General features: G+C 40.9%; 1 protein-coding gene across 1 annotated transcript; it reads left to right on the forward strand.

Moving 5' to 3' along the window:
• Positions 1-429: 429 nt before the first annotated feature.
• On the forward strand, positions 430-26,503 carry slc9a2 (solute carrier family 9 member 2). The gene is given in 14 exon segments (XM_034186693.1): positions 430-870; positions 3,501-3,715; positions 3,800-4,048; positions 14,457-14,707; positions 14,784-15,001; positions 17,394-17,593; positions 18,932-19,021; positions 19,102-19,172; positions 21,507-21,674; positions 21,760-21,865; positions 24,427-24,540; positions 24,733-24,820; positions 26,058-26,207; positions 26,210-26,503. Coding segments are annotated over 14 exon segments (2,451 nt in total). The 5' UTR covers positions 430-608; the 3' UTR covers positions 26,479-26,503.
• Positions 26,504-26,991: the final 488 nt, after the last annotated feature.

Genomic DNA, 26,991 nt, shown 5'->3' on the forward strand with positions numbered 1-26,991 from the left:
CTTTTATCTGGACCTTGAGTCTGTAATAAAGTATCTGTCTGTCTGTCTATATATATATATATATGTGTGCGTGTGTGTGTGTGTGTGTGTGTGTGTGTACACTATGTTATGACTCAGTATCTCATATTATCTCATAGATGTAGTTTCTTGTAACTATAACTTCCTTAAGATTTGTTGCAGAGACATCTTTATTATTTTTTTAATAGCAGTAACTTCCTGACTGCTGTTGAAGGTTAGATCCCTCTTGGAGCAGCAGTTGCCACCGAAACTGAAGAGTTTTCCCCTGAACGCCAGAAACGTCACGCCCCGCCCTTTCATTCTCAGCCGGTGACAGCCAATCAGAGCAGCTCTCGGGGCCGCGCCCTGTCCGTACCTGGCGTTAGACGCGAGCGCGCGCCAGGTCGACTACAGGTGTACAGTGTAGGTGTAGTTTGAAGGATTCCGATCCGGATCGGACAGCCGTGTAGGAGTGAACTGAGTCATGACATTTGTCACCTTTTAGCAGCAAAAACTGAAGTTCTCACCTCATCAACTTTTTATTTTATTTTTTTTTAACCTCCTCCGGCTGTCACTGACTTTCATGTCAGTTCGGATTTCCGTGCAGGAAAATGGATTTAAACATCAGAAAACGCACAGAAATTTTACTCTTCGTTTGCACAGTTTTAAGTGTTTTTTATGGGTGCAGTGGGGAAATTGCAGAGAAACCGAGCGGCGTCACCATCCTGCCCCCGATCAAACCTGCTGATGGCCCCCAGGCCTTCCCCGACGCACAGAAAGCCAATTTACCCGTCTTCACTATGAACTACCCACGCATCCAAATTCCCTTTGAGATCACTCTCTGGGTGTTACTGGCTTCATTTGCAAAGATTGGTGAGTTATTCATTTTTTTAAAAATTAAATCAATAATTTTATATGAGGTGATTTTAGAGATGCAAATATTTATTTAAATTACGCGTTGATCAATTGATTGGGCAGTGGAGAGATTTCAAATTGGTGGCCTTTTGGGAAGACATGGCTCACCAGCCAGAAGGTTGCATGCCTGATCATTAAGTATGAAATAAGACATGTAAGATAAGATATGTTTGTTTGTGTGTGAGATCATTTAAACTGACAAGGACACGCACACTCATTGGATTTCAATCATATCAGCAGGAGACTAATATTTTTGGAGAAATTATGGACATTATGTAACAACAGTAAACAATGGACATTGATAATTACATTATAGACTCACACGCCATTCCAAATCATTAAAGAACCTTTGCATAATTCATTACCACTCTTGAAAAATGTCAGGGCAAGTATGTAAAGGTGGGAAAATTGGGAAATCTTTATGCTTCTAAAGCAGGCCTCCATTTCTGGAAGTGTGCTGCGCTCTTCTAGATACAGGAAGTGATTCAATCCTGATGTCTCAGCGATGTTGCAATGTACTTTATCTTAAATGATTTAGGGTTAGGGTTTAATTTCTCTGAAATGCATAAAAAGTTAGGAAAGTTGTCCAATCTTTAGAGATATGTGCAACAGCTTTGCCACTTTTGGAAATCTTTCACAACAGCAGAATCCAATATGGTCAGAGTACAGTTCTGGGATCATTTATCTTTGTATATTCTGGAGATCACTGCACACTTCCAAAGGAATTGGTCAAACTTGGAAGCACAAAAGCTTCATATTTGGTCTTCCTTCCAATACTGCGCGTAACACACAAGAAAACAATTGAGTCAGGTCAACTGGATTTAGTTCCTTGATGATGTTTCGCTTTTCATTCAGAAAAAGACAATCTGTTGTATAGTTGGAGCAGTGAGAGACTCGGCAAAGGTCACTCGAGTTCAGCTGTGAGTTGCTACTGTTCTTAGTTTCGTATGAGGAGAGGTGAGGATGAAATTTGAGTGTGCGTGGAACTGATAAAAGGATAGGTGGTGTCTCAGCCCCCACCTAAGTTTAGTAAAGGTTTCATCACTTTAACAAAGATGGTTTCCTCGATACCTCTTGTTGAAACAGCCATATCCTCTGTCTTATATTTGAACATTGTTATCTTTGAAGGTGTGTTCCTTCTCCTTCAGGTATAGACAGCCAGGTTCTGATCAGCACTGGCCCTTCTGTGTTGAGTCAGCTTATTGTACCAAACCTCATACACCAGACCGGTTTTGTGGATGTTTGTGGTGCGGTTTTTGGGGTCAACTACTTTCTGTCTGATGGTGTTGGGTTTGAAAAGTTCATGAAATGTTTGTTAAAAATCCTCCTGAGTCTCTATGGATTTCATGTCTTCTTGCCCCACTATCTCAGTCACTGAGCAAGTCACTCCTTTGAATAACTGACAAACGATAATGATATAACCAGTATAAATTATATAAAATTATTGTCAAAGTTAACAACAAATGCACTAATCTTGATGCTCTTCCTTCACTAAAGGACAATGTATCTATAGACTGTATTGTGCTTTTCAACTCATTGAAAATAATTGCACATCTGATTCATTAATTTTCTGCCACTTCTCCGGGTTGCGGTGGCAGAAGACCAAGCAGCTCATCCCACACTTCCCTATCGTCGGCCAAGTCGTCTAACTTTACCCAGGAGATCCCAAGGTATTCTCAAGACACCCGGGAAATATAATCCCTCCAGTGTGTCCTGGATCTTGCACACTTGATGCTATTGAACAACTGTGGTAAATAAATAATTGTATAAAAATATCAATAAATTTCGCAAGTCTGTAAATTCATGCAACAAAATGCAGGGTTTATACCAGGTGAAGGATGACCTTTATGAATATATCTGACAATTATACATAAATAATAATATGCATGGGGACTTGGACAGCAGGGGAACCTGCACCATGGGGTGACTTGGCATTTGGAATTGGAGGCGAGATGGATACTGGGTTGACCTGTCCGGACCCCATTACAATAATATTCCTTTTGTTCTTCTTTTCTTCATCACTCACAGTGTTTGCATTCCTTCTAGCGCTTGTAGATCCAGTTAGGATATCCATAAACGTTTGGTTTTTTTTTTCTTGGCCCTGAGCACTTGTAGGGTCGCTATCAGCCCCGTGTTGCAGGGTTCTGATAACTACAAATGTTTGGGTGGTGAGAATGAAAAAGAAGTTGTTGGTTTGCATGTGTAGACCCCCATGTACAAGCTCCTGTCCTCATTCATGTGAACATCCTTCTTTACCTTTTTCCACTTTGATGTTCACTTCACAATGACATAAAAGGAACAAATCTTCATGTCTGAGAAACTAATTGATGTAAGTTTGTTATTGTTGCTTCCTCAAATGATGTAAAGTGATTTGTTTTCTTCTTGCTCCAGGACATTTGCTTATTTGGAGTATGTACAAAGTTTCTTAGTGAGACGTCCTGACTGGGATTCGAACCCAGGACCTTGATCCAAAGGGAGTAAACCTGTGCTGATTATCTGACAATTGGGACCTTTTCATAGAAGATCTTGGCTGCAGGCAGAGATGAGTAATTTTCAGCCTCTTTCTGAGCCACGTGCTCTCTTCACAGGGTTCCATGTGTACGAAAGGATCACCGTTTGGGTGCCGGAGTCGTGCCTTCTGATCAGCATTGGATTAATCGTGGGCGCCATCATGCACTCTGTCCACGAGGAACCTCCTGCTGTGCTCACATCCAATGTTTTCTTCCTCTACATGCTGCCCCCCATTGTCCTGGACTCGGGCTACTTCATGCCCACCAGGCCTTTCTTTGAGAACGTTGGCACGGTGTGTTCCAAACTCAGCCCTGTTTTGCAGCATCAGTGTCAGGCTCGCTCCGTGTTAATCATTTTGCATGATGTATGTATGCAGGTGTTCTGGTTTGCAGTGGTGGGGACTCTGTGGAACAGCATTGGCATAGGCATGTCTCTGTTCGCCATATGTCAGATTGAAGCTTTCGGCGTGCAGGACATCAGCCTCCAGGAGAACCTGCTGTTTGCCACCATCATCTCGGCCGTAGACCCGGTGGCCGTTCTGAGTGTGTTCGAGGACGTGTCAGTCAACGAGCAGCTCTATATCATAGTGTTCGGGGAGTGTCTCTTCAACGATGCCGTCACTGTGGTGAGTAGCCACGATCCGTGCCACAGCTGATGTCACCTGACAGAAAACGTGAACCTTTTATATGAAACAGGCATGAGTGCAAAACAGGGAGGCTTACTGCAACATGCCTGATTTGATTTTCACCGGGTTGGTGCTTGTTATGAAAACACGCTGAGCCGTTGAAAGGCTGCAGTTGCGTCCTGTTGATATGATCCTATAACACTGCCCAGAAGAGTCAGGAGACAAATGCATGGGAGTTTTAATGAGCGGTGCACACAGGGCCACTTAATTTGCAATAAGAAGAATAAACTTTATAGGAATTTGTTGTGGCCACAAATTGCAGCACAGAAAAGCTCCAAGAGAACCATGAAATTACTCAGATCTTTGCTAAAGTTGAACATTTCCTGTATTTTGCGTTAAAATTCAATGTAAAGTAGGTTTCTTAAAAAAAAAAAAAAAAAAAAAAAAAAAAAAAACATTTTGAAGAACACACACTCATGAAGTTAACTTTGTTGCGTTTTATGAACATTATGTCTGATTACCTCCGCCAAGGAGGTTATGTTTTCGGTCGCGTTTGTTTGTTTGTCTGTCTGTCAGCAGGATAACTCAAAAGGTTTTGAACAGATTTTGATGAAATTTTGTGGAGTGGCTGGAAATGACAAGAGGAACAAGAGATTAAATTTTTGTGGTGATCCGGATCACGATCCGGATCCCGATGCTAATGCGTTAGCATGTCTATGGCATTTTCAATGTTAAAAGTTAGCATTAAGCAGTTGCAGCTGTCATCACGTTCGGGTGCATTTGTTTTCATCAAATTGTAATATTTCTTAAATTTATTTTTGTTTATATATTAATAATCTAATGATTATTATATACAATTTTAGAGAAGAAATAGATCACTGTGCCAAGGAGGGAATCTCTTTAGGGTCAGTGACCTTATGGCCTTGTTTAGAGAAGTGTTTCATAAATGTTAAAAAAAAATTCATATATTTGGAGTTTAGTTGAATAATAAATTGAATTTTGTCTCTTATTTGTTTTTGTCTATAGGCACATGCAACATCAATATCAGTGCTCAGATGACAGTAGCTTCTGGGAAAGGTGCAAGTTGCAATAAACCGTGATGCCAAGCGCTAAGGATACATGCTATCCAGTCACAGCAGATGAAACTTTTTTACTACTGAGCAAACATCATTGTTAGACTTTTTTAGGTTCAATGATTCCACGGCGTGTGGATGTATGACGTCAGTGACCCCAATGGCCTTAGCGGAGGTTTGCACTCTCTGAGTGCTTCTAGTTCTGATACTGAGATTCTGTTTTTACCTGTAGAACTAACGTTTAATTCGACAGTGTTAGTGATTTGGGCCTCCATCCTCATTGTCGGAACGTCTATATAGTCTCAGTGTTTTATATTTTTGGATAATAGATTGGATGGCTTTTAATTGCAACAACACAAACACCAACAATATTCCATCAATATATTCTGTCGATATTAATCTCTGTTTATGTAAAGTAGTGACCCACTGAAAATCATGAATAATTGAACATAGTGATGTAAACTTATGTCTTCACCAAAAGCTAATGAATGATATGCAGGAGATTGTTGGAATGTTATTTTAATATATGCCATTTTTTAAAAATTAAAAACAGTTTCTGCCAAAACAGGCTGCATTTCTAAAATCTGCCTTTAATGTCTAATTGATAGTCAGATTGGGTGGTGATTATTGTCTAATTGATAATAATTGGTGATAATTGTCTAATCTAGTAATTTGTCATACCTTCAGACACACAGACGGATTCTTTTATTTAAACGTTAAACATTTAAAGTCCCGTTTAGGATGATCTACAAACTGCTCTTCTATGAAGTGCCAGTTCCTGGATCGTTTTGTCTGGAATTATTCTGTTGTTTGACACCTAAGGCTCATCTCAGGTTTCACCAGATATCACCAGTCTATTTTTTTGTTCGGGATGCATGCCACGTTTGTGCAGGGTGGATAAGCTTATATGATCGCAGAGAAGATAAGTTATTCAAAATATGGACGTGTGGGGAATGTTATGCGAGGCTGCACCAAACAAATATATCTGGAGCTGTGTACTGTTGTGAGTCTGTTTGTTCAGATGCTGTCAAACCAGTTTCTAAGGTCATTGTTAGATTTTTGCCTGGTGGGTGAAGTTAACTCACAACAGTCTGAGGCAGGTTCATGCTCAAATTTTCCCCCTTCCACTCACATTGTGCTCAAACACGCCGATCCGCCCTCCTGCCATCATACATTTGCTCTTAGCTTTGGTGTGGTGACCCTTTTGTTTAGAACACTGTAGCAGAGCTGAGTGGAAGACAAACATTTACCCAGGAGATTGGAAAAGCCTAGGTGCCGTTTGCTCTGTGTGTTTTCTGTTCCCGAATTACACCAATCAAGTGCGATACTTTGGCAGAAATGCCTGGCTGGATCTACAACAGCAATATGGTAACCAGGTGGGTGAAAGATGGGGATGTTTTTATGGCTGCACAAGTGGAACAAGAACTGGTGCATATCAGAAATTAAACATGCAAGATAACAGGACTGACCTATATTTTGCCTAATTTGCACGTAACCTAAGTGCTGATCCTGTGGTGATGCATAACGACACATCCATCTCTCCTAGTGGTCCCATATTTTGCATCTCTACGGGGAGCAGGATGCCTCACTCCCTATGAGTCTCCTGCTGCCTTGGTGAAAGAATAAAGGAATGAACCCTGACAGAAAATTGGAATGTGTACTGGACAGTCTTGTCATGTGTACACACTGGGGACATGGACATGTCTTGAGAAGCCAGCAGCCGCACTCCAGTCTGGTGCCTCCGAGGAAGGTTTTTGACCCAGAGTCTCAGCGATTGATCCTCCAATACAAAAGCTACACCAGTCAATGCTGTGCTACTGCATGTGGCACCCTGTGCACCCGTGGAACTATAAGCATCAGTGGGAAGCTGGGTAGAGGACTGCACAACCCCCTTTCACCTTCAACCTTAACATTTGCTGGTCACACCAACAGGCTAACCAAAAAAAGTAGCCTCAATTTCAATTTACGTGTATTTTCATTTATATAGTGCCAAATCACAACAGAGTTGCCTCAAGGCGCTTCACTAACCCCCAGAGCAACAGTGGTAAGGAAAACCTCCCTCTGAGGAAGAAACCTCAAGCAGACCAGACTCAAAGGGGTGACCCTCTGCTTGGGCCATGCTACAGACACAAATTGTAGAACAATTCACAAAATGAATATGCAAGAAATGCTGTTGGTGCACAGGACAGGAGGGTTTTCAGCACAAATACCACACCATCTCTGGATAGAGCTGCACCTTAAACAGAGAGAAAAAACAGAGTCAGAAGGAGAACAAATACAGTATAATTTGTCAGCATTAAACAACAAGAAAAAAAAGGAAATGCTAAGGTGATCGCTGGCCACTAGCCCTAAGCTTCACTAAAAGACCCAGAATTTAGGTAAAGTTGAGGTCGCGGCTCGCTCAGTTTCCTAGTAAAATGAATTGAAAGAGTAAAAAGCGTAGAACTATACAGTGCCAGTATGCTAGCCATACAAAAGCAAAAATAAGTGCGTCTTAAGTCTGGATTGAAAGTCTCCACAGAATCTGACTGTTTTATTGATGCAGGAAGATCATTCCACAGAACAGGGGCACGATAAGAGGCATGATAAGCCTCCTTGCCTGTTCATTTGTCGGTCTGAGGAGAGAGTTCAACAGTGGTAATTGGATCCATACATCAGTCCACTGGATGAGTCATCTGTCTATGCTGGAAGATGTTTGGGGATATTCAGTATAGGAATCACCCTGCTAATTCATCTGTTGGTCATTGAATCTTGTAAGAGCAGTTCCTCCTAAATTGACTTGTGAATTTCAATAAACTTCACACAGTGGTACCACAGTGTATGAATAATTCCAGTCCAGTGTCTTCAAAGGGAGATCATTGAATATTTGTTGGTGTTGTTTTTATAATAAATCCTATAAGGCGACGACTGTATCTCTTTGGTATTTGATATATTTTCAGAGGATCCTTGGGTACCACTGGAATGATTTTGTGCCCAATGAGCTCCTACTTGGAGACTCAGATGATTTGTGTCAATTCCATTGTGATCAGACGTCAACTATGACATATTGACCATGTGGCGCTTTTCTCAGCATAATCAAGCAGACAGGTGTCACCAGTGACTAGAGATGGTGAAGGGGACACCCAGGTTTTATATAAAATTAATACATGTATAACCAGGCCTGTTGGGCTCTTCAGTACAGAGGCTGACCTGCTTAATTCAGGTATTTCATCACATCAGTCCTCATCATTCTCCACCTTAAAGCATAGTCACGAGTTCAGTTGTCACATCTCCGTTGCACATGTGCCACATATGTTATGTGCATAAACCAGGTGAAGGCGAGGTATATCCTGTATATACTGTTTTCTTTTTACTTTTACTTTTGATACTTTGTGGCTTCTTACCCTGTGTGCTACTATACAATGCTGCTGGAACCTCAATTTCCCTGAAGGAGTCTTCCTAAGGGATTAATAAAGTTCTATCTAATCTCCACCTCAGGCAAGTCAAAATTCTGCATTATTTATTTTTTATTAAAACACGATTGAATAATCGGTTATTAAAGTAATTGGAAACTATTTGTCAATCCATAATGTAATTATTGCTGGATGGTGACAGATTAATGTTGCTCCAGCCTGAGAGCGCATCATTCCAGCCGTTGCTATGCAAACATTTTAAAAAGGTAATGGGAGCCGTTGGCATGCTGTCCTGCTTTAAATAAATGACTAAAAAAGGTTGGTCAGTGTCTGAGGTGCTTTGTGTGCAGTGTTACATGATCAGATAAACTCCATTTTCTGACAAACTCATCTCATGACATGGGCAGGATGAATGACATCCGAACACACCCGCTTCTCTTGAAGCTAGCTAAGGCTAACCAGCTAGGTAACCTGGGTTTGGATGATGGATTAACACACATTTTTGCAGACTAGATTCAGTTCATTTATTTTATTTGTTTGGCACCAAATCACAACAAAGCTGCCTCAAGGTGTTTCACATAAGTAAGGTCTAACCTTACCAACCCCCCTGAGCAAGCCCACAGGTGATAATGAGGAAGAAACCTCAAGCAGACCAGACCAAGAGGGTTGACCTGCCGCTTAGGCCATTCTAACAGTTACAAAGTTTTTACAGATTGTACAAGAGTTTCTTTACAAACAGAAGACAAGGCATTGAGACTATAAAGTTATTAAGTGAGTGATCTGAAACCACTGACGCAAGAGACACAATGTCAATGTTTGAGACGGCAATACCGCAAGCAAAGATGAAATCCAGGGGGTTTCCACTAATGTGAGTTGAACCCTGAATCTATTGCTGGAGTCATAATGCATCTACAATGTCCATAAATGATTTGCACAGGGGGTCAAAAGTAAGTAAGTAAGTAAACTTTATTTATATAGCACCTTTCACAGATACTGATCACAAAGTGCTTTACAGAGTGCAGTAAAATAGATACAAACAAAGGCATAGAATACAACAAAGTTAGAACAGCAAAATAAAAACAAAAGTAGTGCCACTAATTAAAAGCTTGTCTAAATAAAAGTGTCTTCAGCTGCTTTTTAAAGGAATCAAGAGCGTCGGCCACATGGAGAGACGGGGGCAGGGCGTTCCACAGCCTGGGGGGCTACTGCTTGAAATGACAGGTCCCCCCCGAGTTTTAAACCGGGTCTTAGGGACCTTCAGAAGGTTCTGGCCTGAGGACCAGAGAGAGCGGCCAGAAGAATAGGGGGTTAACAGGTCTATGATGTATTGGGGGGCCTGTCCATTAAAAGCTCTAAAAGTCAAGACTAAAATTTTAAAATCAATTCTGAACGTAACAGGTGGCCCATGTAAGGAAGAAGGCATGTATACATGAATGTTGAAGTCACCAACAATCAGAATGATATCTACACGGGTTTCCAAATTAGAGATAAACTCACCAAATTCATCAAAGAATTCCAAATATGGGCCTGGGGGCCTATATACAGTGATAAAGTAACATGTTTGAATTTTATTCACCTGACCTTGGCTATATGTGGCATCCTGAGCAGAGCAGAGAGTCAAATGAACCTTCATCAGTGAAATCACCTGCTGAAGTCAGTGGCTGCAAAGAAAACCTGCACCCTCTTGGCTCTTTCTGGAATAGTTTGGACACCACTGTTTTAGACCCTCAGGAGTCAGTAAGCTAAACCCAGATTTGTGTATAAAAGCAACACCTCTCGTTTTCGATCACAAGGGACGTGACTAAATGTGTACACAGTTGGGCAGGCTTCGATTAAGGGGAGATGCTGCTTTGTATAACAGGTGGCTTGGGTGCGGGTATGAAAAACTATGACCAGCATATAGTATCAGTGTACAACCCCTGGCAAAAATTATGGAATCACCGGCCTCGGAGGATGTTCATTCAGTTGTTTAATTTTGTAGAAAAAAAAAAAGCAGATCACAGACATGACACAAAACTAAAGTTATTTCAAATGGCAACTTTCTGGCTTTAAGAAACACTATAAGAAATCAAGAAAAAAAGATTGTGGCAGTCAGTAACGGTTACTTTTTTAGACCAAGCAGAGGAAAAAAAAATGGAATCACTCAATTCTGAGGAAAAAATTATGGAATCACCCTGTAAATTTTCATCCCCCAAACTAACACCTGCATCAAATCAGATCTGCTCGTTGACATTGACCCTATGCCATGACATTGACCCTATGTTTCTTTTTGCAAGGAATGTTTTCGCAGTTTTTGCTCTATGGCAAAATGCATTATCATCTTAAAAAATGATTTCATCATCCCCAAACATCCTTTCAATTGTCCAAAATATCAACGTAAACTTGTGCATTTATTGATGATGTAATAACAGCCATCTCCCCAGTGCCTTTACCTGACATGCAGCCCCATATCATCAATGACTGTGGAAATTTACATGTTCTCTTCAGGCAGTCATCTTTATAAATCTCATTGGAACGGCACCAAACAAAAGTTCCAGCATCATCACCTTGCCCAATGCAGATTCGAGATTCATCACTGAATATGACTTTCATCCAGTCATCCACAGTCCACGATTGCTTTTCCTTAGCCCATTGTAACCTTGTTTTTTTCTGTTTAGTTGTTAATGATGGCTTTCGTTTAGCTTTTCTGTATGTAAATCCCATTGCCTTTAGGTGGTTTCTTACAGTTCGGTCACAGACGTTGACTCCAGTTTCCTCCCATTCGTTCCTCATTTGTTTTGTTGTGCATTTTCGATTTTTGAGACATATTGCTTTAAGTTTTCTGTCTTGACACTTTGATGTCTTCCTTGGTCTACCAGTATGTTTGCCTTTAACAACCTTCCCATGTTGTTTGTATTTGGTCCAGAGTTTAGACACAGCTGACTGTGAACAACCAACATCTTTTGCAACATTGTGTGATGATTTACCCTCTTTTAAGAGTTTGATAATCCTCTCCTTTGTTTCAACTGACATCTCTCATGTTGGAGCCATGATTCATGTCAGTCCACTTGGTGCAACAGCTCTCCAAGGTGTGATCACTCCTTTTTAGATGCAGACTAACGAGCAGATCTGATTTGATGCAAGTGTTAGTTTGGGGGATGAAAATTTACAGGGTGATTCCATACTTTTTTCCTCAGAATTGAGTGATTCCATATTTTTTTCCTCTGCTTGGTCTAAAAAAGTAACCGTTACTGACTGCCACAATCTTTTTTTTCTTGTTTCTTATAGTGTTCCTTAAAGCCAGAAAGTTGCCATTTAAAATGACTTTAGTTTTGTGTCATGTCTGTCATCTGCTTTTTTTCTACAAAATTAAACAACTGAGTGAACATCCTCCGAGGCTGGTGATTCCATAATTTTTGCCAGGGGTTGTAGCTGATGTTACCATGCTATTGATACCTGCTTTGTCCTAATGATGGTAAATACAAATTCAATCATATTAAAACTTCAGTCAGTGGAAATACCGGAGCACAGACTTCTTAGAGGGTCTGTTAGTACAATTAAGTGCACAATAAGCCATATTATCTCAAATATTTGAAATAAATGCACAGAAAGGACAAACAACGTCAAGTCAGAAGCTAGCAGAGGCCACGAGCAGTGGTCACCTGGTCCAGGCACACGCTAGCTAACACTCAAATTGACCGTGCCCCTAATAGTCATAACTTTATGTCTTACAATAGTTTATGCTGATGAGTTATATAAAAATCCACCATCTAACACAGTTGTCATGAATAGGGAATATACCTGTCTGTAAACCTGTTTATTTCCTGGATAAACCTGTGTACGAGGTCTATTAGATAATAAACCAACCCTTTTATTTATTTTTTTAACTATATGGATTTGAATGACGTGCGATTACACCAATCATGCTTGAACCCTCGTGCGCATGCGTGAGTTTTTTCACGCGTGTCGGTGACGTCATTTCCCTGTGGGCAGGCCTTGAGTGAGATGTGGTCCCGCCCTCTCGGCTGAATTCCTTTGTTTCATACGCTACTTGAGACGGCGCGCGTTGCTTTATCAAAATTTTTTCTGGACCTGTGAGGAATATCCGAGTGGACACTATTCGAGAAATGAAGCTGGTTTTCGGTGAAAAGTTTAACGGCTGATGAGAGATTATGGGGTGTTTCTGTCGCTGTAAGGACTTCCCACGGAGCGGGACGTCGTGCAGCGCTTCCAGGCGCCGTCGTCGGCCTGTTTCAACCTGAAAACATCCTAATTTAAGGCTTAATTCACCCAGGACGTCGTGAGAGAACAGAGAAGATTCAGAAGAGGCCGGCATGAGGACTTTATGCGGACATTCCACTGTTTAAGGACATTTTTTAATGAAAGACGTGCGCGCAAATTCGCCGAGTCGTTTCCGTGATGACTCGGCGAATCTGTGTGCGCCGCGACAGGAAAAACACCTCCGTGTTGAAAACCATTTGTAAAATTCAGGCGGCTTTTGATGGCTTTCAACAAGTGAGTAACTGAGAAATTGTTTAACAGCTTGGGCATGTTCCAACTTGTCCGTTAAGGTTTCCAACGGAGGTGTTTTTCCTGTCGCGACCCCCCGCGGTCGGGTCCGGCCCGACATGCGACTCTGCCAGCACGTTCTTTCATTACAAAATGTCCGTTAACAATGGAATGTCCAAATAAACTCCTCATGCCGACTTCTTCTGAAAGTTCTTTGTTCTCTGACGACTTACTGGGTCAACAGAGCCTGAAATGTAGACGTTTTCAACTTGAAACGGCGAGACGCTGCCGCCTCGAAGCGCAGATCGCCGTCAGGCACCGTGGGCCGTCCTTACGGCGACACTACCAGACCAAAATCTCTCATTAGCCGTTAAAATTTTTACCGAAAACCAGCTGAATTTATCGAATGGTGTCCACTCAGTTGTGCCTTACAGTTTTGAAAAAATTTTGATCAAACAAAGCAGCAGTCTCTGAGCCATTCCTAAACAATGAAAAAATCGACGAGAGGGTGGGCGACTCCTCACTCAAAGACTGCCCACAGGCGAATGACGTAACCGACAGGCGTGAAAAAACTCTTGCATGCCCACGAGGGTTCAAGCATGTCTGATGTAATCACACGTGATTCAAATCCATATGGTTTTTGAAAAAAAATAATAAGGTTGGATACTTTTCTAATAGACCTCGTATTTTAATTTGGGGTTATATGAGGGTTAACTTTGCTTTGGAGCCAGCTTCAAGTGTAACTGGTGGCTAGTCAGGGAACTTGCAGGTTTTGGCACTTTGTTTTTTTTTAAAAACACTGGGCGTTGCTGCTTGTTCAAAACAAGAATTAGTCATTTTTTGGATTAATTTAAGTAGAAACTTAAGAGTTCAGGAGGAATTTAAGACCATTATCTGCTCTTTAACCTCGGTGGTTAGTGAAATGTGGATAACAGGCGACATTTGTTGTTCTTGGTTATTACCATGGTAACACTTCCGGCTACAGGCAGTTGTGTATTGTAGATAATTTGGAATCAACCTGAAGACTGTAATGAACAAATACACGCAGGCTTGTACGCAGGTGGAACACACTGTCTTCTCCAAAAGCATTGGAATAGTAAAGCTAAATACTATAAATTTTTTTTGCTTATGCTCTGAAGACATTTGGGTTTGAGACCCAAAACAGTTTGCGGTTTGGGCGTAATGGGAAGAATATAAAACAAAGTTGGTCGCTCTGGCAAAACAAATCTTTTCCTGAGTCATTCAGTGTGTTTAGTGAAGTGACATTATCACACTACAAACAGAGCAGAGTAAATATTTCAACAAATCACTTCTGTCAGGAACATTGAGATTAGTTGCCACAGCCCCTGACGCCACCTGTAACCTTTGACACATGACTGCGTCTACATGGAGTCTTTGTTGGGATGGTGTTCCCATACACTTGTGGACATACAGTATGTGTGTGTTTGGTTTCAGGTGCTGTACAACATGTTCACCTTTGTGGCCGACATGCCGGTGGTGGAGCCGGTGGACGTGTTCCTCGGAGTAGTTTGTTTCTTTGTGGTCGGTCTTGGCGGTATGGGCTTTGGAATTCTGTTTGGCTTTGTGGCCTCTTTTACCACAAGGTTCACCTCCAGAGTTCGGGAAATCGAGCCGCTCTTCATATTCATGTACAGCTACCTGGCCTACCTGGTGGCGGAGCTCTTCGCCATCTCATCCATCATGGCGTGAGTTGGTTTCTGAGTTTATTCAGATGTTCAGATGGTCCATGGCTCTGAGCAGCTGTTTGGTGTATTTCTGCAGCATTGTAACCTGTGCACTCACCATGAAGTACTACGTGGAGGAGAACGTATCCCAGCGGTCCTGCACGACCATCCGCCATGTGGTCAAGATGCTCGGCTCCATCTCGGAGACCCTCATCTTCTTTTTCCTGGGGGTTGTGACCATTACAACAGAGCACGAGTGGAACTGGGGCTACATCCTTTTCACGCTGCTGTTTGCCTTTGTTTGGCGAGGTCTGGGTAAGGACAGTATCACTGCCATGTTGGTGATTGGTGGATGTTTTGTTTTTTAAACCCTTATCTTTGGTTGCGACAGATATTTTCTTGACATCTGGAAGCCTTGCGTCATGGATTGTGATGTAAAGCCTTCCGTCCTCGGAATTATGTCAGAATTCAGGGAACACAGTAAATTTACAGAGTAAAATAGACTCTGCAGTGACTGCATCTGGTCCCATTCCAGATAGTATACTATCTCACATTAACGTGTTGGTTTTTACATAGAATGAATGAGTCAGCCAATCAGTGTTAGTAGAGGCACATTTTACCCATAATCCCTTTACCATTTGTCTGTGTTTGCTACAAAACTTCAGAAATAGTGCATTATTTAAAATTAAAAGATATATGTTATATTTTAACTTTGTACAAATGACAGAACTGACATTAATGGAGTTATTGTGTTGGTATTAATTTTATTTATAAACAGTGTTGCCACAGTTACTTTGAAAAAGTAATCCAATTACTGATTACTCCTTGAAAAAGTAACTTAGTTACTTTACTGATTACTCAATTGTAAAAGTAACTAAGTTAGATTGCTAGTTACTTTTTTAGTTACTTTCCCCAGCTGCCGAAAACAACCCTCTGCCACCTCAACATGACAATGATACTTGTTTTGCCAAAACTCACTTCATAGTCACCCTTTCTTGACTTCAATGAAAATAAATACTTGTTTTATAAAAAGTAAAATAAAGGCCGCTTTCTTGATCTCATATTTAACTGCTGACAGCACTGTAACAGTAAAACTTAGGGGAGGTGATGGTCTAGTGGTTAAGGTGTTGGGCTTGAGTCCAGAAGATCATGGGTTCAAATCCCCACCTGACTGGAAAAATCACTAAGGGCCCTTGGGCAAGGCCTTTAATCCCCTGTTGCTCCCCGTGTGTAGTGAGCGCCTTGTATGGCAGCACCCTGACATCGGGGTGAATGTGAGGCATAACTGTAAAGCGCTTTGAGCGTCTGATGCAGATGGAAAAGCGCTATATAAATGCAGTCCATTTACCATTTAAAACTTGCAGTTTCCAACCTACATTATTTATAAATGTAACTATTAAATTCTTTCTAACATTTTTCTAACATTTAAATTCTCTCTAAACATTTTACTTGTCGAAATTATTATTAGTAGTTGTAGTAAAAAAAAAGCCTTCAAAACTGGACCTTTAATCTAGGGGTGTTGTGGGGGGGCACATCCCTGCCCCACGCCATCATTCCATCTGGATTCACCCCTGCTTTGGCGTTTGAGGACAAAGAATGGATAACACTTATTTATGCAGAAAACATGACCAGATTTACAGGTAAGAAAGTTTTATTGTGTTTTCACATCATGTGGTCCTCAGAAAGAGAGTTTAGGTGCATTTGAGTGTAAAATAGTGTTAGTTGTTGACGCATCGTGGAGGATCAGCTGTTTTTAGCGTGCAGAAACGGAGCGGCTCAGCTCAGAATTATAAAAATAAAGGAGGAAAAAAAAGCAAAGAAATGTCTTTGTAAAGCTCAGTGCAGGTGTGCTGCTGTCACCACGCTTTAAGAGGTGAGGACGAGTCGTAGCTGCTGCAGAAAACTGCGGATGAAAAGCTCACAGCTCGTTTAAAGTGGGCAGTTCAGTCGAACCCCGACCTCCTGCCCACGACCAAGTTTAATGCTGCTATTGACCCACAATGCAAAAATAATAGTAACGCACAGTGACATGGAGAAGTAACTTTAATCTGATTACTGATTTGGAAAGATTAATGCGTTAGATTACTCGTTACTGAAAAAAGTGGTTAGATTAGAGTAACGCGTTACCGGCATCACTGTTTATAAATCAAAACCATAAGTCAGCACTGCTTTATTTTCCAAGACCTCTGCTTCACTGCGACACTGCTATTGAGTAGAGAGTTGAGCTTCGCTGCTCCTCTCAACTGCTTCACTGCTGGAAGCTATTATAATAAACAGTGATCGCGGTGTTAAAACTCACAATCAGCTTGTTAGTAGTTGCAAGTGTACCGGAGACAATACTGGAAGTTATCGGTTATCAGTTAGCTGTAGCTTCCGATAATTTTTGGGTGGTTTATCGGTTTATCTTTATAAAAGATAACTTTTCAGTTAGCTGATTATCTGTTATCAAGCTAACTTTTGGTTAGCTGTGCCCACCACTGCTCGACTGTCTGCATATCTAGTATACTATAGCATTTATACAATGACAGACTTGATTCAAGACTAAATTAGAGTTTATTTAACACTGTTTGGAGTGTGTGGAACTGTACTCCTTCAGAGTCTATTGTACTCTGTAATTACATTAGTTCATTGATGGCCTGACATTTTAAATAAATTGATAATAAAACACGTTAAAAGGAAGATCTTCACATCTTTATTCTTCTTCCAGGTGTCCTGGTGCTGACTCAGATCATTAACCCTTTCCGCACAATCCCATTTAACTTCAAAGATCAGTTTGGATTGGCCTATGGTGGTCTGAGAGGTGCCATCTCCTTCGCGTTGGCCTTCACTCTGTCCGACAATATTGGCCGCAGGCAGCTCTTCATCACCGCAACCATTGCCATCATCATCGTCACTGTGTTTATCCAAGTAAGTACATTTCATGCAGGTCAATATGAGGAAATAATTTTATTTTGAAATTCTTTATAACAGTGTCTTTAATGAAACTGGGAAAAAAAAATCCCAGTTTATATTTAGTCTAAAATGCTAATATTGGATTAAAAAAAAGGTTATGATAGATTAACAGCTGCACAAATTGTCAGATTTATAATCAAAAGCCCCAAATGAATATGTTTACAGTGATATAAAATAGAGAATAGCACCAAAATCTCAAAAGATTTTCTTATTTCTTCTTAAATTAGTGATTACCATAACAGAGTATCAGTCCGTGTGGGATTTTGGCTGTGCATACTGGACACCAGACACTTTTAGGTCTCAGGGCCAAGAGGGTGCAGATTTTCTTTGCAGCCACCCACTCCACCAGGTGATTTCACTGAGCAGATGGAATCAGTGAAATCACCTGGTGGAGATTTAAGGTTCCAAAGAACACATTACTTTCTTCTCTCCTGGCTTCCATCCATAAAGACAATTAACAGACTAAATGCTCATTTTTTTGTGGTGGTAACTTCTTCCTGAAGGAATCGGTGCTGCCCTGGATCATCATTGTGTCTGCTCAAAACTTTAATTTGTGCAGCATAAAGGTAACAGTGTTACGGTGGTCACAACACCGGCAAATTAAAAAAAACAACAACAACAACAAAAAAACACCTGCATCAATTCAGTGGCAGATTGTTGCATCAAGTCTTGCAAGCACAGAAAACATAAATATAACCTAAACTTTCTATAGACATATCTGCTGCAAATTCACACAATGCACGCAAAAACACAGACTTGCTGCAAATAGCCACAACACAACAGAGGCATAGAAAGATGTTTGTGCCTGGACAACTTTAACTGATTTATACTGTTTAATGCATTCAAAATAAATTAAATAAAATGTGAAAATATAGCTATCTTAAGTAAAATCATCAATAAAGTCAAAGTGAATCACCTCTATAACAGGGACGCATTTAACAATCAGTCAGTAAAAGTCCTCCAGGCAGCAACCTCTTTTTGTGTTGTTAGTACTTCTGTTGTTGTGGTTCCTTGCAGCACATCTGTGTTTTTGCATGTATTGTGTGATTTGGCATCACATTAAATTGTTGCCTGTGTTGGAGGTTATATTTATAGTCTCCATTTGCAAGCAGTTTCTTTTATTGATGTAACTCCATTTTGTTTAATTGATCCAGGTGTTTTTTTTTCTGTATTTGCTGGTATTGTCTTAATTTGAGAGTGCTGTGGCCTCTCTCAGCCACCATAACATCTCCATGCACAGTCTGGTGTTAAATGTCTGATGCTCAGTCACTTCATTTCCTGTCGTCTCTGCAGGGCATCAGTATTCGACCTCTGATTGAGCTAATTAATGTTCGCAGAACCAACCGTAATCTGGACACCATCAATGTGGAGATTCACTGCAGGGTACGTATGCTGCACACTGGCTGTTTGTACGCCTGGTGGACAGAACATTTTCGTTATAATGGATTTGACTCTGTTCTCAGCTGATGGAGCACACCATCGCTGGAATCGAAGACCTGTGTGGACAGTGGAGCCACTATTACTGGAAGGACAAGTAGGAACTTTACCTTTTTGAATGACTTGAGCTCTATGAAATCGTAATAATCATCACGTGCTGTGCCATATTTAACAGTGACCATCCTTCCCGGTCATACTACATGTCTGTTGCTGTGTCTCAGTTGATGGGCTGCATCGTTCAAAGGCTGCATTCGCCAACCGCATGCATGTGGTACAACTAGGCTGTCTCATTTCAAAGGCTCCTTGGAATGCAGCTGAGAAATGCAGCCTTTTTTTCCCTCAAAAATGAAGGATACACACATCTGGGGCACAAACCGAACGGTCCGCCCCTAAAAATTTGTCCACCCTGCCTCCACTGCGCATGCCTCATTTTGGAGCTCAGCGGCTCGTCTGAGACAGAGTCTCTTCAACCAAAGCGATCACATGGTTTAATGGAATTATTAACCATCAGATGACAAGCCTCTTAAATCATTCTAAAGTCAGTTTTAAGCAGAAATGAGGCAATATTGGTGACTCTTTGAAATAGCCGACGCGCAGTGAATGCATCAGCTAGCAGTTCGTGTAGCCGCAGCTCTCTGATGGCTTCCTCCATCTTTTATGATGAAATAACGAATTTATGTGGAAATGATTGTTGTACAAATGCTTCAGATATCTGTCGCTGAGATAGATGATGACTGGAGTGCAGTTTGAAGCAGAAATGAGGTGATAATCCCTGAACCGCGGCTAATGACGCATGCGCAGTGAAGGCAGGGCAGACCAATTTTTTTTTGGGGGGGGGGGGGCGGTTCGGTCGGTGACACCGGCCTTGGCTGGGGAACTAGCCTCCATTGGGCTGGCGTCCTGTCCAGTGGAAGTCATAGACTGCGTCCCAGTTCAAAGGCTGCATCCTTTCATAGCCCATGTAGCTTTCTGAGACGCTGTAAAAGCCAAATCAGCATTTTACGATTGTCATTAGCTGTTCCCGCCCCTACCTCCCTGTCTCCTGGCAACACTGACAGCTGCACGCAGCAAGCTAGCGTAGTTGGTGTAACCCTTCATTTAGTAATCATTTTCATTACTTATTTATATTTTACTTATCAACATTTGCTTATTTACAATTGTACATATGGAGCTGAAAAGTGTCCTTTATTTGTTTGTTTTTAAATTTACCAACAACTTTGTCTTGGGGGGGGGGGGGGGGGGGGGGCTTGCAATGACATGACATCATGGGATTGTTTGAGCCACGAGGGATACAGACGGCTGAGAAAGAATGGTGCACATGTAAACCGCATTCCAACGAGTCTTTGAAATGGGACAGGCTAGTTGAGACCAAATCAATGCGGTTTTCATATTTCTGGACCCCTGAGCGTTAAAACAACAAGCACATAAATGGATAATTTCTGGAGACCTGTAATTTTTTTTTTAAATTTCTTTATTTTTAAGATGCATCATCTCAGTGTCTGAGATATTTTTACCTGCAAGCTTCAATATGTTTTTTGAAGACCTGATAACCTACATTAGCATTCGCTGAAGGTGCACCGTACGACCCCTTTAACAATGAAGAGCCCCGCCCCCTGCAGTGAAACTGGAAGTGATGTGACAGTTTTGGTTCATTTGTTCTTTGCGGTTTTGTTTGATACCGCTTTTCTTCAAGGTAAGGTGGAATTTTGATGGTTAAAAAGGTGTCGTGTTCACCTTCCTCCATTCAGCTAAAGCTCTGAAATGTTTTTAAATAAGTTCCTCATAAAATCTTCCTACTTTCTCTTTGTTTTTTTGTTTTGTTTTTTAACCTGCATGACCATTTTTAAATATTAGTATTTTTTGTTACATTTTAACAGCTTTATTACTGTAGTTTTTTTCTGTTTTAAATAATAAATAATTGTAATGATTTTATTATTTCATCCTTCGGGTATTAATGGTTTTATTCACTGTCGTTATGTTGTTTTAAAACATGGTTTCAGTTTTATCCATTAACAGAAATAATTGGACAAAGTATTGTTGTTGCACCCTGTCTTGGTTTTTTTTTTTTCCTTTCTGTCCCTCCAGTATCATTGCAGTTTTTAAAAATCTTACACATATTTATTTAATCTGTTGCTTTGCTGCTATTCTTGACTTACATTTGCAAGGTGTGTTATTTTTTTTATATATATAATTTATCCATTTTTCTTTCCTAAGGATGTAGGTTTTTTTTATTATTATTTTTTTTATCTAGATTTTAAATCCTTTCAATTAAACGAAAAGGCTGCAAAATATATTGCCAGCTGTTGTTTTCAAGCCTAGTCCTCGCCCACCCCTAAAGGTTTTTCCATTTTCTGCAACCTACACACACGTGTGCACGCAGACGCCTGCTTCGTTCAATACTGAATCAGTGTCCTCTTCCTTTTTACTGCAGGTTTATGAAGTTTAACAATCGGATCCTGCGTAAGATCCTGATCCGTGATAGCCGGGCTGAGTCCAGCATTGTGGCACTCTACAAGAAACTGGAGCTACAGAATGCTATGGAGATCTTGGGACACAGTGCTGGAGACATCAGTGCTGCTCCGTCCATCGTCTCTCTGTAGTATGACCCCTCTTTATTTCAATATTGTGTTTTCATGTTGGAAGGGAAAGTTCATCTCATGTGTTCTTTTTATTATTTTTCAAAGTGAGGAGAAGAAAACGCCTACTAAATCCAGGAAGAAGTTCATGGCTGCTGACCTGAGGAACATGCATGACATCCTGTCCAAGAACATGTACAAGATCAGGCAGCGGGTGAGATACTGATGGAAGGATGATCAGCACGCTTTGTCTTCTGTGATTAGGAATGAAATCAGTCCTGTAGGATTTCAGCTGGTGATGTGATCAGCTTTGATTGATCATCAGCAGCTTATTTCATGCATGCTTCACAATTTTAGGAATTCTTCATTCATAGAAAATGAAACCCAATGTTTAGAATACAATGACTGCTTTGAGTCAGTTTCAGCTGCAGTGCTGCCAGGATGATCAGCTTTCAGGCGTGGAAGTATCGCTGTTAATACTGGACACGGTGCGTTTGACTACTGAAGGGCCGTATTAATGTAAACGGTAACTGTGATCAGGGTTGCAGATGCAGTCATGATGCTCAGTCAGGGACACGGCGGTTGTGACTGCTTATCCTGACAGTATCCGCTAATGAATGACCCACAAATACATCTGTTAATTCACCGTAGTATGGTGCATCAGTAGTCAAACACTGTCCGGTATAAATAGCAGTGGACATTTAATGGACATTTGCCATCTTTTCAGCATGTTAATATTGCTCACCTGATGTCTTAAAGTTGTCCTAAATGGCATTTTACTCATTAATTTAACAGCCAGCAACTATTTATATAGTGGTTTAGTGGAGTCTTGTACGTAGAGTGAAGCAACACTCCCTCTGTGCTCAGAGCTTTTCTGTCTCCTGCTAATATTTTTCGTTGGGCTGTATGTTCACTTTTAGTGTGAGAGATTTCAGCGTATGCTCATTTAGTGCATTTGAGTCCTGCCCTGTGAAATTGTTTCCCCTCCCTGCAGAGGCAACAATGTTCAAATTGAGACTTGTGACATAGCAGTTGAAATTTTTTTACCAGATGGCAGATGGCAGCAACTTCCCAGAAATACATCCAAGTCACATTGAGAAGCTACGAATATTTCTGGCATAGAACATGGTCAAACTAGAATCCCCACATATATTTGCCCCCCCCCCCCAGAAAGCTGTGAAACCTGTTCCTTGTTCTCAGTGCAGTGGAGGAGGGGTTGTGTGTCTGAGGGGGGAAACTTTGTTTACATCCTGAAAGTGGTGACCAGTGTTGTGGAAAGTAACTTTGACAAGTTACTTTTTTAGTTGCTTTATACAGGTGCTTTATGCAGTTACTTCATTAGCAGCTTTATGCAATTACTTTATTAGAATCTGCAGAAAACTTGCAACTACTAAGTAATGTAGCTAATAAGGTAATGGGTAATCTAACTTGGTTACTCGTAAGATTGAGCAATCAGAAAAGTAACTAATCAGCAAAGTAACTAATAGTTACTTTTCTGAGTACTAAATCTTAAAAATAACCAAATTAGATTATGAGTAACTTTATTAATTACATTCAGCAGCTGCCGACAAGGTGTCTGCAGCTACTAATGAAGTAAATGTAAGAAGTAACTGTAAAATATAACTGTATAGATTAACTAATGAAGTAACTTTCCAAAGTTACTTTCCCCAACACTGGTGGTGACTTCTAGTGGCAGAAAAAAAATCATTGCACATTTAAAATCAGACATTTAAAGTTCATTCATTCATTCATTTTCTATGCCCACTTACTCCAGTCAAGCATCATATGGGGGCTAGAGCCTGACATTTAAAATTTAAAGAAGAAAAGAGTAGTGTTCAGGTGTCTGATATGTTTCTGTACCTGTTGCTTCAAATGGAAAGGAGCTGGTCACCTCAATTTCTCCAGCTGAAATTTGACTTGTGGGAGGAGATTTTCTACATTTAGGAATATAGGTGTTTGGGGACTTAAAGATGTTTGTCTTGAAACTGTTGCCATATTTAACCCCAAAAGGCTGATTAAAAATTTATTTTGCATATTACAACCCCATTAAAAACAAATATCCAGCACCTGTTTGTTGTATAATCATAGAGTTGGAGACTCTGTAAGAGCTCCTTGTTTTGTGTCGGCACAGACCTGGCGGCAGTAGTTTTCCATGTGTGACATCACCTGTGGAAAGACTCTGCAGAAGCTTTGATGTTGACAAACAGGAAATGCTCGCTTCTGTCCCGCTTGTACCTAGTAAGTAGTAAGTAAGACCCTTCGGCTGCTCCCTTGTTTTCAGTCAGGGGTGCCACAACAGATCCAAGGTGGGTCTGTGCGTTGATTTGGCACGTTTTACACCGGATGCCCTTCCTGAGGCAACTCTACATTATATGGAGAAATGTGGCAGGGGTGGGGTTTGAAATGGGAACCTTCCACACTGAAACCAAGCGCACTAAACACTTGGCCACTTCTTACCTAATCTCCACTAATTTACCATTTACTCTCAAAGAAATTAAACCTCATTTAGTCTTTCTTAGCAGGATAAAATTATTATTATTATTACTATTACTATTATTATAAAGGTGGAAATGTTTTATATTTTCATTTATTTCAGTATATGCTGGAAATCTGTTTCACTTTATGATAAAAAAGATAAAGTGTGTGTGTCTAACAGAAGGGGACAGATTTTTTTTTTATGAGCAGTCGAGTGTCTGCTTTGTCTATAAAGTGTCTGCTTTTCTCAGACGGTCAGTTTAACAAGCGCAACGTTGTATCTTTCTTTTCTTTGATCAGACGGTGGCATTCACCAATAAGCATGCGCTGCCCAACGACAGGCAGACCAAAGAGATACTGATCAGACGTCACGCTAGTATACGCCGCAGCCTGAGGCCGGGCAGCTTTCAGATGGTAAGACGAGACGCTGTTGGAAGTATGACACGAATTTCTCTGTATGATTGTGGAAAGCGTTTAAAATGTTCTGAAAATATAAAGAATTAGTATCAGATACAACTTTCACAATCAAAGTTCTCTTAGAAACTATTACTGACTTTTTTTCTGCCTTGTTCTCATTCTGCTGCTTTATTTGATTTCTCTTCTCAGGTGGTTCCCAAATCCCATAAGTACTTCTCTCTTCCTACTGGGAAGAGTTTGGACTCAAAGTTTCCTGCCGAGCGGCTCAGCTACACACGTAAGCTTCTTCAAACTGCACATCCACTTTTACTTCATTCTTATGAATTAATTTAGAAGCAGCTGCATTTAAGATATATTTTTATCTTAATGGGATTCATCAAACCAGTAGATGATAGAGAATTTATTTGTCATTTGTACTCGCACGCATGGTTTGGATACATTGGAATTCTTGTGACGAGCTCTCGAGTAGATAAAGGTATGAAAGTATGAGGTATAACAGTATTAAAACATATAGCATATAAAAAGGATACCCGGTGCACCTGGAAAATTAAAAAGAAATATATTACAATGTGATTTTTGTTCATCTGAGGAACCTTTGTCAATTTTTGTAATCTGGTTGCAGTTCCTGATTATTTTAAGTGTAGACATTATATTTAAAGCTACACTGTGTAGGATTTACGGGTCTTTATTAGCAAAAATGGAATACAGCATTCATAACCATCTGTTCAGTAGTGTATAAACTTAGAATCCTGTGTAGGCCCCAAGGCCTGAGGGTGCAGGTGTTTATATCTGGATTCCATAGTGTCAAGTAGATGAGAGTCTACAACGGCCCCCGGATGGGACACTAGTTTGAAACGGGTTACTTCCCCAGCAAAGGCTGGTACCCATTTTACAGCTTGGTGGACTGAGACAGTGTAGATTAAGTGTCTTGTCCAAGGAAACAAACAGGTAGCCTGAATGGGATTCAAACCCAGGTCTGTGTACTATGAGGTCCATCATATCCTCATGGGAGCAAGTGGAGACCCCGATGTTGATACAGTCGCCCATATGGAACACGCTTATCGCACTTGTCACATTTTGCAGCGTGGCCAGACAAATAAGTGGTTGCGTCCCTATACAATATCTACTTGTTGCTAGTGCAGGCTAACAAGTTCATACATGTTTTTTTTTTTTTGTTTGTTTTTATCACAAGAGAAAGCAAGACAGCTTGAATCCCCATCACCAAAGAAGGGAAAACATGAGGGGAAATAAAATCATGACCTGTCACAATAAATAGGCATTGCAGGTTTAGCTGTCTTTTTATTGGTGTAAGTTATAAAATTTCAGTGTTATCATGTCAGGGTTTTTTGTTGTTGTTATTGTCTTAGTAAGAACTGATCAGAAGTGAGGGTCAGATATTGACTCACCCACAAATGCTGTTTGGTCCAGATATGAATGGAAATGAATTTTTCACCTTGTTTTTGGTGGTGGAGGTAGTTTTTTTTTTTTTTTTTAATTTTCTCCACCTGTCCCAGGTGATGATGAAACCATGTCAGAGTTGGCCTACCCTGCTCGGCGATCCAGATTTGGCCAAACTGGACGCCTTTCCTCCTGCAGGGCCATGCCTATGCACAGGCTGGACACGTTAAAGGAGGTGCCCTCTGCTGACGTGCTAAATGACAGCAGTGAGCCAAAGGACAAACAAAGCATGGCATTTCCAGAATCAACTCCTCCTCCAGTGATTCTCGCCTTCCTGCTCGCCAACAGCACGTTGACCCATCTGTAGATGATGGAAGCAGCTCATCGTATAACCTTGAAAACGGGCACCATGAAGAAGACTTTGATGATCAGCCTTCACCTCCAGCCTGGGTTGCTGAACCCAGAGAGTGTGACAGTGGCGCAGCCGCGGCGCGCAACCCTCTGCTCAGATGGCCTCAGTGGAACCCAAAGATGTAAAAGGTTTGAGATCTGAGCAGCAGCAGCAGCTGGACTGCCATAGACCTGTCTCGAGTTCTCAAGCAACTTTATAGCCTCTGTGTTGGCTGATTGAACCACAAACACTCTCCAAGTGCTTCTTTGGACTGGACATCCCATGATGCTATACTGCCAGCGAAAACCCTGAGAGTGCTCTGCCAGCTTTCTGAAGACAATGTGTGTGTGTGTCTACAAGAGGATGAAGGGGTCAAGGGTAGGTGGAACTAAATTTTATTGAAAATTGTTAATGACAGTTGTAATTGCGGTCAATGGAGCAACCAGCTTTGGACAAGTTTAAAAGTAGTTTCAGGTTTTATTTGCACAGTTGGATCAACTTAACAATTGCAAATGGTTTGGTGCGTCACGTTGAGGTTGGACAGTAAAATTTAGAGTGTTTACTGATCTATTATCACCCTCTGCAAATGCTATCATATTTTTGGAGCAGTTTGTTCGACTGTCAGTAGGATATCTGAAAAAGTCACAACCACATTTCAA

This window comes from Thalassophryne amazonica, chromosome 14, assembly GCF_902500255.1.
Source record: "Thalassophryne amazonica chromosome 14, fThaAma1.1, whole genome shotgun sequence".
In the NCBI taxonomy this organism is placed as follows: domain Eukaryota; kingdom Metazoa; phylum Chordata; class Actinopteri; order Batrachoidiformes; family Batrachoididae; genus Thalassophryne; species Thalassophryne amazonica.